The sequence below is a fragment of the Pelecanus crispus genome, chromosome 4 (assembly GCF_030463565.1).
Source record: "Pelecanus crispus isolate bPelCri1 chromosome 4, bPelCri1.pri, whole genome shotgun sequence".
Classification (NCBI taxonomy): domain Eukaryota; kingdom Metazoa; phylum Chordata; class Aves; order Pelecaniformes; family Pelecanidae; genus Pelecanus; species Pelecanus crispus.
The window spans coordinates 85,788,953-85,803,338 of NC_134646.1; the positions used below are offsets into that span (position 1 = coordinate 85,788,953).

Consider the following 14,386-nt stretch of genomic DNA (forward strand, 5'->3'; position numbering starts at 1 on the left):
CTTAGACTGCAATCCAAGAAAAGCAAGTAGAGGATGGGAAGGAGATTGGGCAAAAATCAGGAGGCTGCTGTAGTCGATGCTTGGTGCATCAGGTGCAGGTCCAGGGATGTCCCCGTGGTGGTACGGAGCTGGTGGAAACGAGCGCAGCCCCTCATGCCAGGTGTGGCTTCTACCCTAAACCTGTAGATGTCTTAGATGTGATTTTTTTTTTTTCCATCCCCAAACTGTGTATTAAAATGCATGCATCTCTTCTCTTTCTTTTTTTTTTTAAAATAGGTTACATTCCCTTTGGAACACCCATCGTAAGTATTTTAACATCTCTCCCCGCTTTGTTTGCAAGTACCAAGAAATGCATTTTTTAGCAGTCGCAGACAATTCTCCAAATTCCACCTTACCTCCTCGCGACATGTTCGCACAGGGCTCCCACCTTTCCCATTGCATGTTAGCAAGGGCTTCGTCGTGTAAAACCCGCCCTACGGACGTTGTGCTCAAGGTTATTTATCTATTTTTTATCTATTTAACGTCATTCACCCAGCCCCCTGCAACGTCTTCAGCTTTATCTTTCCCTTCTGGAAATGGAAGACCAAGATGAGCTCATTGCCTGCAAAATGCAACTTCTGCAACTCTCAGATTTCATCTTTGGACGCTTTTTTTTTTTTTTTTCCATTTACATGTTTTACAAGTCGCTTCCCAAACGTGATGAGCTACAGCACAGCGAGGCCGGTGTCGTGCGCTCTCGTCTTGATTAATTAAAACGGCGAGTGCTTTCCTTGGGGTTATTGCTAAGGGCGTTTTTAGTTTGTACTTGTTATTATGAAATTTGTAAGCATTTGGGTGCTCTCGATAGCAAAAGCCAGAAGGGAGATAATTCTGCCTGTCTTCCTAATGCTGAAACCTCAGCTCATCTGTGGGAACAGGAACGATTAATTAACCCCATTTTATGAATGGGGAAACTGAGGCACGCAGTTTTGCCCCGGATCACCCAAAGTTGGTGCCAGAAGGTAGCTGGTCCTCTTAGCTGCCAGCTCTTGGCTCAGCTTATTAGATGACACATATTAAAATGGTTTGAAGGAGCAGAATCTGCTAAATTTAATCTTCCTAAACCCAGTGGACCGTGGCGTAGTACTTGCTCAAAGGCAATGATCCTTTCCCAAACGGCGATAGCGGGGTTGCTAGCCCCTAAAAGCAGAAATCATCGCGGCTGTTACTATTTGTTGTTGTGCGTAAGGGTTTGGTGGTAACTTTGTATGGGGCATTTTAAAAGAAAAGGTTAAACAAAAATGAGTTAACGATCAAATTGACAATGAAATCGGCCCAAATCCAGAGCTGTCAAAGGAGCCGAGAGCTGTCAGATGAGCCCAATTTCACTAGCTGTAAAGGATAAACTGGAACCTCTTGTCATTTAAAAAAAAAAAAAAAAAAACCCAAACGTTTCAAATGTTAAAATTAAAATGTAACATTTATGCCAATCGATCTGTGAAATTTAGTGACAAAATTGGCAGCCTGCTCTAGCATAAAAACAGTTTGAGTCTTGCATTTCACATAGGGGGATGGGATTTCCTCAAGAGAGACTTAATGTGCCTGCGGTGGGCTCTGGCTGAGCGAGCGCGGCTGTCCTCGCCCGCAAAGCCACGCCGGCGTGCCATTGCACCCGTGCTAATTGTCCCGGTCTTTGGGGGTCAATTAAACACCCTCCATAGATTCCGGCAGAGACTCGATCAGGTTATGTATTAACAGGTTTACTGCCCATCAGTCAATACACGAGGCTGCCTATATACATGATTTCCGCCCCTCTGCCCACCCTATAGCTAATGCAAAATAATTCAGTATGGTTTAGCTCGTTGTGAAAGAGCTTAAGGTCTTGCTGAAAATAATCGTTTCTTTTCTGGCCGAAGCAGCTACTACTCCCCTGACACAACCAAATCCTGCGGCTCTTTATTCTTTTCCCAAGTTGCAATCGTTTGCTTTTCTTTTTAGCCTCCGTCCTTTCCGCGCTCAGGTTTATGGTTTGACCCCAGAATCGGTTGCGGCAGCAGAGCGGGAACAGGATGGAGTATATGTAAGTGTAGGGAGAGTTTGTGTTTGCCCACCTAAATTTCAGCCCAGGAGGGAGCAAATCCAGCCGCTCGCATTCTCTCTCTTTGCTGTAGGGCTGAGATGTGCGAGGCGGCTGCTGGGCTGTAGCCTTTTACCTTGGGTTTGTGTTTCATCCCAGGGATGAAAGGCTCCAAGGAGGAAGATTTATCTGCATTTAGGAAATTCAACCCAAGACTCTGGGCAGTGAGGATGGAGCAGAAGCCGTGCTGCTGTTCCCAGCTGCCAGCTGCAGCTTTAAGCACCTCATTTTCCCCAGCCATTTAAAAATGGGGGGGTCTTGTCAAACTTTTGAAGTGCGTAGAGAAGACCCGGGTGTTCATGCGGGGTTGCAGATGACTCTCGCTGACACACAAGGCAGGACTTGGGGCTTGCAAGAGGAGAGCTCGTAATGCAAACGTGCCGCGAGGCTGCTCGGAGCCGACAGATGTCCCAGCAGCGGCTTGAGCCCTGGCTTTTGGGGCCACGAAGGGCCCTTCTCACCTGATAGGCAATTAAATTTTGTAGTTGGTACTTTCCTAGTGTTTAGAAGCTTTTTTTATTTTGTTTTCCTTCTTAGTTATTTTTTCCCCTGACAGTAATTAAAAGTGAAACTGTACATTTCTTGACAGACTCTTGCACATATGGAGAGTTTGCATTTAAACGTGCCTCTTTCAGTCATACAGATTTTGGGTGCTCTTTTTTATTTATTTATTTTCCTCTTTTATTTTTCTCGGCCCTCAGCTTCAGCTGAAAATGTAAGTAGCTGCCTGCAGTCTTCCTTCTCCTCCGGAGCCTCATTAGTCCGCTGGCTTCAGGGGCGTAAGTCAGTCCTGGGGTGAGGAGGTTCATCGCTTGTTGAATTCGTTTGGTTAAGACCGGCAACGGCGTAATTAATGACAAGATCCGCGTATTGAATGGAAGTGGTAAATTAGTGTAACTTGCACAGATTGGCGCTCGGCCAGCGTACAAAGTAGCTGTAACTTCATGAAAGGCTGTAGGAGGAAAGGAGGAGGAGGAGAAAGGAAAGAAGATGTAAATGAAATCAGGCCTCCCAACCCTATTACCCTTTTGTTTGTTGTTATTTCTCTCTTACGTCCTTAAGAGTAGAAGTTGCCTCCTCTTCAACTGATGCTGCTGCAGATGTGCAGAGACGGCTTTAGCTGATCCCTCCTTGTGGCAGGCTCTCCGTGCTCTAACAGGGAAGTTTTCTTTCTTCTCAGCTTCTGTAGGGATAAACTTAAAGAAAATGGTGCAGAAGACGATCTGACTGTGGGAATAAACTCACAGCCTTCTTGCCCAGATGCCTCGAGGACGTTTCAGTTCACATCAATGTCCTGAAAATAAATGTCTTTGGAATTAAAAGGAGTTGTTCAGTCTTTATACTCTTTCTTAACAAAGGCGCAAGTGTGATTTTGCAACAAGAAGCCCATCTTCAGAAACTATCAGACATTTAAGGTGCAGGACAGGAGGAAAGGACAATGACATTAGGAATTATCTCATCTTACCTGTTTCTTACCCAAGAACTCATCTTCCTCTCCATGTTTGTTGGGTTTATTGGTGAGAGTCCCCTTGCTTTGCATCCATTTCCTCTTCTTCAACTTCTTATGCTTTAAGACGAAAGATTGCCATAAAACAAGGTAGGAAGGAGTCTGGCAGTGCTGCATTTTGTGTAAGAGACGGGGCCTTTAAAGAATTGCAGAGGATGTGCCTATGAGGTATATTGAGACGTCCCAAGGATGCTCTCAAGACTATATAGGCAACATACGTGCGTGTGGCCTTGGGTGCTGCGATGAGCAACCTCGCAAAGCCTGCGGCATCTCGCATTCACGCAGCAGCAGGCAACATCTGACCAGATGTGCTGGGACAGGCTGCTGTAAGCCTCTGGGAGACGGCAATCATCAGCCTGAGCTCATAACCCAAGTGGGAGTTTTCACAGCTCCAAGTATGACACATCAACAATTCTCTTCTCTTAAAACAAAATTCAGGCTCCTAAACCAGAGCACATGTGCTTCCAGGTGGCACTCCTGTCTTCAGATGTTCAAATCGGATTTCTTTCTTGTACTTGAAACAGCGAATGTTCCAAAGGAAAAGAAGAAAACCCTCCAGTAGTAACAACTTTGAACTCTTGCATTCATGCAGTGTTTGTGTTATCCTCCAGAAATACCTGGATTGAAGAATTGATTATATTTTAATGAACTAATCTTTGGACAGTATCTGCTGCCAGACTTTTTTCAAGGTGTGTTGCAAGCAATAATGAAAGATGCAAAGCTTTCACGGGCAGCTACATTACCCAGTTTCACTGCTGGAAAATTGAGAGACGATAGGCTGAAGGGAAGGTCAATAACTACAATTAAATAAAGCCATAAATGAAGATAATTTATTCAAGTCATTAGAAATAAGCTTACTGTTTGCATGCCTAGAAGAGCACTGAGAGCAAACCAACAATGCATTTGCTAATGAGAAAAATCTTTTCTCTTGCAGGTTGTTGGTCTTCTCTTGCCCAACCAGACGCTGGCATCCACTGTGTTTTGGCAGGTAACGCTCGTCTGAATCAGTGGAGAATGTGATGGAAGGGAAAGCAGCAGTTGACTTGTGTCTAGAGGGCAGACTGATGCACATGGCTCTTCTGTGCTGGCAATGTGTTAGTTAATGGGGAGATGATGTGGCTGGATATAATTAGGGAAAGGTTTGGGAAGTCTGGAAGGGGCTATAAGCAAACTGTTGGGTCCACTTTCCAGTGCCCAGCTATTTATGTCATCACAAGGGAGATGCAAAATAGCCCGGGATCTCAAAATCGGCTTTTTGGACCCATTTTGTACAGGTGTAAATGATTGCACAGTGTGTACTTCCAGGAAAATGTAGGCCCTTAACCTCACACATCTGCTGTTTTGAAGACACCCTGTCAAGCAGTTGGGATCTTCCATGGTGAATTCCCGTTGGAAGTGCAACGTGGGCACAGGACTGGGGGCAGGGAGAGGCCCCGTGCCCAGGAATTTCGGGAATAGCTGTGCATTGCAAAGGCAACGACCTCTGCGTTCAATGCGCTACAGAGGGTTTGGGGAAAAAAGTGTGTAAGGGGGTGTTGGTGTTATTTCCCATTAAAATTCTGGGAATTAAGAGTAAGGGGAGGAAGCGTACACGTGAATGAATTTTATCCATAGTAAACACCCCACTTAAGTATAATTTCAGCCCTAACTGAAATGCAAAACCAAGTTACTTTCAGACTTATTTTTAGTTGCGAATGTCTTTTTATTGTCTACAGTGTAAGTGATGATAGAGAATTATGCGGTTAAGAAATATCAAAGCAGAGTGGGATCTGCCTAGTATGTTAGAAAGACTGCAGAACCGAGAATATATCGGTACGCGCCAGCAACTTGTGGTTCGGTGTATTTAGCTATAAGTTGTGCCATGTGGCTTTACCTGCTGAGAACGGAATAGTGGCTGGAGACATCTAGACTCATTCATAGTTTTGAAGGCAACTTGCTTCACCTGTTTTCAGACGTCTAAGATGGAAAGAGTTGGCTTTTGGAGAAGTTACTCTTGCGCGAGTGAGGAGCGAGCCAGCCCCGATAACTGGCTTGGGCTGGGTGCCTTGTGAATGGCTTACATGAGGAGCTCCTATTCCCACCATCACAGCGTAGCTGGGAGAAACTTTTGGCTTTAAGAGGATGGAATAATCCTTTTAAAACTAGAAAGAATATTTCAAATGCAGAACCAAAATGAGCCCACTCAAGGAGGAAGCCGTAGCAGGCAAGTCCGGCAGTCGTAGCCCATCTGAGCCACTGCCGCTTGGGGAGTGGTTCTCAAACTCTTCCCTCCACCATGATGGGCACATAGGTCACCCCTTTCTCAAAAATGCCAGTAGGAGGAGCAGCAACATAAGGAGGCATCACCCGAAAAGCCCAGGAGGGTGTCAGGTGGCCACCTGGGAAGATGATGGAGTCAAGAAATGGGTAGTGGGGATGTCTGCAACCTAGAGACGGCTTAAACTCTAGATTAAGGACAATATCTGAGCAGTATGGCTACATCTCTCTGAAAAGGAGATTTATCTGGGTAATTAGCATAGGATTTAGGGACAGTGCGTATTAGTGCATTAACAAACACTGGGTCCTGTAGGAGCGGGCTTGTACAGTGGAGCAGTTGTTGCTGGTGCCCAAAATGTCTCAGGTTAGCTCTAGCCTGGTCCTGTGGACCTGCTAACATAGATATGAGCTGTGGGCGTTAAAAAAAAAACCCACATCTGGAAAATTGAGGCAGATTTCCAGCACACATTGGCAAGCTGACTTTGTAATTTTTTTTTTTTAAATTATTATTTAAAGAAAACAAAAAAGCAAGGTTTGCTAGGTCCGAAGTTCCAGGCTAGAGAGCTGGTCAGCAGGAAAACCATTCTCTTGGGCCATGAACTCAGCAATGACTGGGCTGATTCCCGTGTTTTAGTGCCTCGTTTCACTCTCTCTCCTCATCCTCACTTCATTCCTCCTCCTCCATCTTAGTTCTGGCCACAGCTGGAGAGGAGTCCAGTTCTGACATGCTCTGAGCTGGGAACATGGTGTTTTGGGGATGAAAACTGTAATTTTCTTTACATTGTCAGCCGTTGCTGTGGGTAAAACCCCTTCAGGAGTGTGGTGCTACTCATGCCCAGCTGCTGCCACGCTGCTTTGGTGACAAATCCTGCTCCAAAAAGTAGTGGATAGAAATACCAGTTTAGTGGCATCCGTATCCAGAAGATGGTACATCTGCTCATCTCCTGTTCCGCCGCTGAAGCCTCCGATGACCCTCTGTTTGAGAACCGTGGAGCTTAATAAGTGACTGATGAAACGGCTGCTGGGCTTACTGCTGCATCTTAACAGCAGTACGGATTTGGTGCTGACGAAAATAAAGACCAATAGCACCGAGGTGTCGTGCGGAGGTGGATTGGGCCAGGAGAGGAGTTGCAGGACAAGCATACAGGGAAGCAGGGCTGCGCTCTGGGCACTGGGTGCCTTGGGATTTCTGTCCCTCACTTTAGAGGGCATTAAATGAGATGTAGGGCACGCATGAGCCCCTGAAGAGAGGTGGCAGGTTGTGAGCAGGTCCAAAGGGAGATGAGTTTTCCTGCGACACTCATTTATAGATTCTTTTTTAAATTATTATCATTTTGGTGAAGTTATGTTTATGCCTGTCTCTTCTTGTTTGCTGTTTAGTGGTTGAATCAGAGCCACAATGCCTGCGTCAACTATGCAAACCGCAACGCGACAAAGGTGAGGAGACCCAACATATGCGTCGCGTTAGGTCTGTTTTGACACGGAAACATAAGTCTTGTCTCTTTGCTGTTAATAGAAACTCCAGAGTCGGCACTGTGATGAATTTATAGATTGGCCATTCTCCTGGGTAGACTTCCATTTTAAACCTCAGCTGTAAATGGCATGAGGATCTCAAAATTGCTCGAGGTGCATAAGTAACGCTCGATGCCTTTGAGCCGAACCGGTATATAGTTCTAAGTGGTATGAAGTGCTTTAATTTGATATGTAAATGAGCACAAAGCAAAATGGTATCTGGGTTTTTGGATAGCAGAAGGCAGCTCCATGATCGCACTGCTGTCTCCCAAGGGCTTTATATACGCTACCAGCAATGGTGGCAGGATGTGGTGGGGCTGTTCCTGCTCTCTTGCATCGCTTTAGCCTTCATTCATCCCATGTCGGGATGCGGGAAGCTCAAGACGGGAAGCTGAGTTGGAAACCATCCAGCTCATTGAGATAACATTTCAAAAACAAATATTTAATGTGGAGAGTTTGGGGTTCATCACTAGTGTATAAGAATGCTAATTTTGTACCACTTGCTGAATTTCATTCACATGCTTCCTTTAAGCTGCTATTATTATAATTTTCTGATGCCAATTAATTTTCCATTCCCTTTAACCTTGCTCATGAGGCTACAATTTTCCTTGCTTTTGCCGCTGCTAGATGACAGACCATGTGTCACAGAACAATATGACAAAATTAAACCTGTCTCTGCTTTAAAACAAAACAAAACCAAACCAAAAAAGCTTGGTTGCATTTTAATAACCAGAAGTTTGTTTATTGAAAATATGTTTTGTTTTTCTTTCCAAAGCCTTCTCCGACATCCAAGTTCATCCAGGGCTACTTGGGAGCTGTCATAAGTGCTGTCTCAATAGCAGTGGGTAACGCTTTATATCTATATATTTCACTACTAAGTAACTGCTCCCTTACAGTAGTACTGCAGTGCTTTTGAGATGTTCGTTTGAATTGCCAAGCATGTTTATCTTTTAATTGACAGAATTCGGTCTACATAACCAGGAAATATTTTAACCATGAGGTGTCTCTGTCCATGCATGCCCAAACTTTTCAACACAAGGAGACTTCTACCGCTGATGGCTTCCAGCATGTCCTGCACTTGCCTGGGTCTCTGCACCGTGGCTTTGCTGCTGGGTGAACTCAGATTATCCACACGTGCATTAACTCGTGGTGAATTAGCCTAGTCCAAGTTAAAAGAGTGACTTTGAGGCTGCAGAGCGATAGTGTGACAGCGGACGTGCTGAACAGAGGCAGGCTTTTGGAGATATTCTCCTGGTGGGTCAGCACCTTGCATTGAAAGAACCACAGTGCTCGAAATGACATTTTTCACCTGTGGACGGTGCTCAAGCTGGAAACGGTGTTCAAGTCGTATCTGAAGTAATCTGTAAGAGAGGAGCTTTTAACATTGCTAAAATCATGGTCTTGTGGTGCAGTCATCGGGCTTCTGATACTCAGATTCCCCAGAAGCACAAGTTGCCATCTTTAGCAGGGTCAGCTAATTCCCGAGGAGGCAGGTACATTTTTCAGGAGCAACTTAGGGAAGTTATTTCTTACGTTGGGTTTTCAAATAGGCCTCTGAAACGTACAGTTGTACCCTTTCTGCTGGAACATTAAGGATCCCACAGCAGTTTGTATTTTTTTCCTCTGGCCAAAACTTTTTTCCTTTTTCTCAAGCCACAGACATCCATTTCCAGGCATTTTTTTCTGCAGACAGACTGTGCCATGGGAGGAGGTCAGCACTCAGCCTGCTCACCACGCCGTTTGTACCCAGGTTCCCCAATTCACCTTCGGGGAAGAAGCTGCGTGGGCTTGTTTAGATTTCTTTACAAGGTAAAATGTTTGTCTAGAGCAGGCTGCAGAGTGTTAGGAGAACTACAGAGGCAGGAGCTCCGGGCTGGGAAGTGGCAGTGAGCGGTTTGGCCCGTCATGTCCACAGTGGACAGCAGAAAGTCCACACAAAGCGTATCTCCGTGTTCTCCTGCAGCTGCCAGACAGCTTTGCACCCGTGGTAGCAAAGAGCGTAGAGTTGGTGAAGCGCCTTGTAGTTTTGAGTGGAAACCGTCTGTTTTATTGGATATGCTTCTGCTTGATAGTTTTCCGTATCACTGGCTTGGCTTGCTCGCTGGTCGCCGGACTGCTCCTCTGTGTCACCTGTATTACCCCTTCACTGCAGAATTAACCCAGACTGTGCACGCAGACCAGCCTTGCGTTGGTGTGATCTCCCACGCTTCATAACCCCACGAAGATGTGTCCACACCAGGTCCACGCTTTTGCAGCTGAAGTACAATCTGGAGTCCCCATCCCACCAACCTCAACACTTCGGTTAGCAGCCATTCTCCGTCTGCTGTTTCCCAGTGTAGCATGGGAGAGCTTGACTGTCCTCCTCGGTCCTTAGTTCAGAATTTTTTCCTCCAGCTTGATGTGCTGCTGCCGCTCACAACCTGCCTTCCAGCCCCCAGCGCAGCTGCAGCAGAGGGATGATGACTGGTTCCATGTTGGTGGCATTAATGCTCCTCTCCGTTTTGGCAACGGGGGCAGATAGAGGGCAGGAGACACGCGAAGGGATGTTGGCAGAGTTTTGTCACCCTGAGAAGCTGACAGGCTTTGGTAAGGAAACCACTTGGGCGGCGAGCGGAGATGTCCGTGTTAGGACAGCTGATGCAGGTCTTTTTCCAGGCCGCACCTGGAATCCTGTGCCCAGTTTTGGGCCCCTCAGCACAAGGAGGACATTGAGGGGCTGGAGCATGTCCAGAGAAGGGCAACGGAGCTGGGGCAGGGTCTGGAGCACAGGGCTGGTGGGGAGCGGCTGAGGGAGCTGGGGGTGTTCAGCCTGGAGAAGAGGAGGCTGAGGGGAGACCTGATCGCTCTGCAGCTCCTGACAGGAGGGTGTAGTGAGGTGGGTGTTGGTCTCTTCTCCCAAGTAGTTAGCGATAGGACGAGAGGAAATGGGCTCAAGGTGCGCCAGGGGAGGTTTAGATTGGATAGTAGGAAAAATTTCTTCATGGAAAGGGTAGTCAAGCATTGGACCAGGCTGCCCAGAGAGGTGGTGGAGTCCCCATCCCTGGAAGTGTTCAAAAAATGGGCAGAGGTGGCACTTTGGGACGTGGTTTAGTCTAGTCTACCCTTGATTGGTTTCGTGTGGACTTGGTAATGCTAGGTTAATGGTTGGACTGGATGATCTTAAAGGTCTTTTCCAACCTAAATGATTCCAGGATTCTATTCTAAAATCTCTGGTTCCTCCTAGGCTGACTGCAAAGGAGCTGAAGCAGCAAGATAGGTTCAGAGTGCAGAAGTGACCATCGGTGGTGCGGTGGGAAACACTCTTCTTCTGAAACACTGTGAAAAACTACACCAAGACTTGTAGATAAAAAAAAATTACAGCAAACCAGCAGTGGCCTGCTGTTACTGCAGGGTGGCTGTCACCGCCGGTGACACGTGGGTGGCTCATCAGTCTGCTGATGGTAGATCAACTCTTCGTCCCGCGGTGGCTTGCACCTCCCTTAGTTGTACCATTAGTCGCTGGTGGTGAAGGAGCTGGTGGTCTGTACAGAGCAACAAGCTTGGAATAAATGCAGAAACTGAAACGATGCTGGGATTTATCTGTCCACGTAACTTGTAGATGCATCTCCATCAGGAGCCCCAGTGCCTGGTTACTTTGCACACCTTGGCTGTCCATTACAGGGACAGTTTTAAAAGCACCGTGAGCAAAGATGATGCCACGGTATTCTGTAGTTAACAGCATTTCAAGCCTGTGCAAGAGGAAATCTTCCTTCAGTGGTGCAGATGCCAAGAGGGTGTTTCTGCCTTCTTGTGCAAGTACCATGATGTCCCCACTGGACTGGGCTTCCATTAGGATGCCCTTAGCGTGTGTGAAGGGTACCGCGAGCTCTGTAATAGCAGTGGTTTTACAGCTCTGGTGCTCTGAGAGTCAGAACATTGTTACAGGGAGGCAGGAGCTTTCCTTAGATCCATCGATGCAGTTGGGGGAGCAAGGAAGGGTGGCAGCCTTCATGGATCCTTTCACCTTCCTGATGTTGGAAGGAGGTCCGCTGCCAGAGCGGAGCGTCCTGTGGCACTTAGGGTGTGAAAAAATGAGATGAAGTCACTGTGCACCAATGTCCCCGTGTAGACGAGCCGTTGGGGATGCTACCGATGTGGGTGTGACCGCAGAATAGCTCGTGTCCTGATACGCCGCAGCACCACTTACTGCGTGCTCAATTCCCGACGCAGAGCAGCCTAGAGAAAATCCTGCAGAGCAGGGAGTGATTTTTATATTGTAAATATCTGGATTAATAACCAGCATCTCCTCAAGCAGGGGTTTTTTTTGTGGTTTTTTTTTTTTTTTTGTTAAATGATGATGACAAATACTATAGAAATAGCCCTGAGGTTTATTACGTTGGGTTGTAAGGCCTCAGCCCTCATTAACTGATCTCTGCTGTCAGTTAGCAGCAAATCACCTCCCAGTGTGAGCCTATTAGGACCAGATGACCTGAAAACAAGTGCCACTGCCTCCAGTGGTCTGCTGAGACCCAGTATTAATTAAAGCAAGCCCCTTCCATGTTTGCAGTTGGCAAGCGACGCGGGGAGAAGGCTCATGAAATGACAAATCGGTTGACTTGTGATTGTGCTTCCCATCGTCTTCACCCTCCGTGTCTTTATCTAACGAGAGGGACAAACAAATTGCTTTCTCGCGCGTACAGAAGAGCAGATTTTGGCTTTACACTTCTTGCAATTAAACTAGAAGTCTTAGCAAATCTTTGCAAATAACCTGATTCTTTTCCCATTTTAGAGGGAGAGGAATTGCTGTCAGAGAGAGAGGCGACACTTCTCCCTTAGATCCAGCGCTGCGTCTGGGACTCCTGGTTTGCAGCCCTTCAGGATGAGGTTTTTGAGGAATCAGTATTCTTTTTTTCAACATTTTTCAGAATTTCAATTTTTTTTTCCCAATCTTCCTTTTTTTTCCCCCCACCTACTCCCAGTTCAACACAGTTCACAGCATACCTTCAGGCAAGGAAAGCTATGCCAGGTCCAGAATTTTCTCTCTTCTCCCGTGCAGTACTCAGGTGAAGCAATCACTTGAAGTAAGGCTAGAAAAGACATCAGAAGGGATAATTTTAAGACTGGGAAAAGAGGTGAAAAGGCTGAGATAACAGCTCCCTTCCATCTCTGACTTCTTATGTGACACTTCTGCACCGCCTCTGCCCCCGGGCACGTGCCGAGCCCTGGGCTACCTGCTCCGCACGAGTGTGCGACATCTCCCAGCTTCGCTTGCGGCGGACAATATGTTTAGAGGAGTCTGATTACCGTTAAGTAACCTAGATTTCTGTTTCTCCTTCTGTGATTGTAGTTTCTCACATTCCTCATACACCAGCCTCCTTCCTGCCTTTTCTTTTGATTTCTCTCATTTTACTGCTTTTCCGAACGCTGAGCGGTAATGGTTAATTTTTTTTTTTTTTAAAAACAATCGAGTGGATTCCTGTTATTAGGCCTTATTTTCTGATATCTGGCTGCTGTTCATGATGGTGGTGTACGAAGCGCAATTAATACCAGCTGGTTTTCCTAAGCAAGGCAAACAAAGGCAGGGAGTAGTAAAAAGACTTGAGAAAGACCAAGCATATTTTAAATGTTTGAGTGTTTTTTTTTTTTTCCCCCAAATATTCTGGCGCCAAGAACTATACTGATTGGAGGGCTTGTAATTACACAGAAACCCTTTCCAGCAGACACACACATACAGTCTTGCTCTCTGCTAATTTTGTCACGCTTTTAAAAGGTTAAAAAAGCTATGTAATCAAGACCAATTTTATTGTTAATAACTGTTTTATACATATTTTATGTGTAGGTTTCTTAGTTTCAGGTCCAAACTCAATCTGCTACTGTATTGCTGATCCCTTTTGATTCAGCTCTTCAGTACTATGGCCTTAGACTGCAGCTTCCATTTGAGGCCAGAAGTGATTCTTGTGGCTGCAATTAAATGCCTGCAAATTAAACCAGATCCAGACGAGGGCTGTGAGCAGGTTTAAAAATCTGATGCTGGGGAGTGTGAATAGTAAGAAGTTACATTTACAGCTCTGTCCTTCAAAATAAAGACCAGCAGACTGGAGACCGGCGGTGTTAGCCCCGGGGCTGCCTGCAGCCCATGGTGGTGAGCCGTTGGGTTTCTCCGTACGCCCTCCTTGAAGCATTTGACAGCAGTGGTGTTATCGCCGTTGGTTTCCGTAGCCTTTGGATCAGAGCTTCATACATCAGGTTTTTAATTTCCACCATCACAGCTGCAGGTTCAGCCAAGACCAGCTCCAAATCTTGCTCCTTGTGATACTGAAGACCCCATGCAGACTCTCCAAGGGGTTTCGCTCTTCTGCCAGTATCGTTTGGCCACATTTGGCCACGTCTGACGTCTCCCAGTAAGCAGTGTATTGTCGCTCAGCTTGGTGCCCAGGTCATGAGCTCGTTGTCCATCTGTTGTCCACTCCATGTACCCTGGAGGTGCCATGTACGTCGGTACTGCTGGCATTGGCCTCCCCTCTTGCCAGGATGGGCTCTGATTAGACCGCAGCAAGCCTGGCAGACAGACAGAGCGTGTTTTACCTATATAGGCGTATGTAACTTAACCAGGGAACATCTATTGTGACTGCCTCGGCACGATGGCACTGAGCTTCCCCCTTGTGATAGGCGTTCGATTCTCCCCAATGAAAGGGGAAACAAAAACATGTGCGTTCGATTCTCCCCGATGAAAGGGGAAACAAAAACACGTGCGTGAGACCAGGCACCCCGTAAGCAGAGGGATGGTGGGGTTTTCCCCAATTAATAACGTAGCCAGGCTCCCTCCTTCCCCTTTCAAATATACCAGGGTTTGTAACTTCTCAGAAGGTTTTTATTCAGTGCAAGTTTGGGATTTATGGTCTTGTCAGTACAGAGGCAAATAAATATACATTGTTCTCACTTAGCAACCTGAGCTAAATTCTGACAAAAGTAGGTGTTTTGTCTTCTTTCGTATCAAGATAGAGATGCAATGTCGT

At 46.4% G+C, this 14,386-nt stretch overlaps 1 protein-coding gene across 1 annotated transcript in view; it reads left to right on the forward strand.

Moving 5' to 3' along the window:
- Positions 1-14,386, forward strand: part of SFXN5 (sideroflexin 5) — a 106,699-nt gene that overhangs the window by 45,879 nt on the left and 46,434 nt on the right. Inside the window, 4 exon segments of the mRNA XM_075709044.1 lie at positions 277-302; positions 4,558-4,611; positions 7,260-7,316; positions 8,167-8,232. Coding sequence (XP_075565159.1) covers positions 277-302; positions 4,558-4,611; positions 7,260-7,316; positions 8,167-8,232 — 203 coding nt within the window.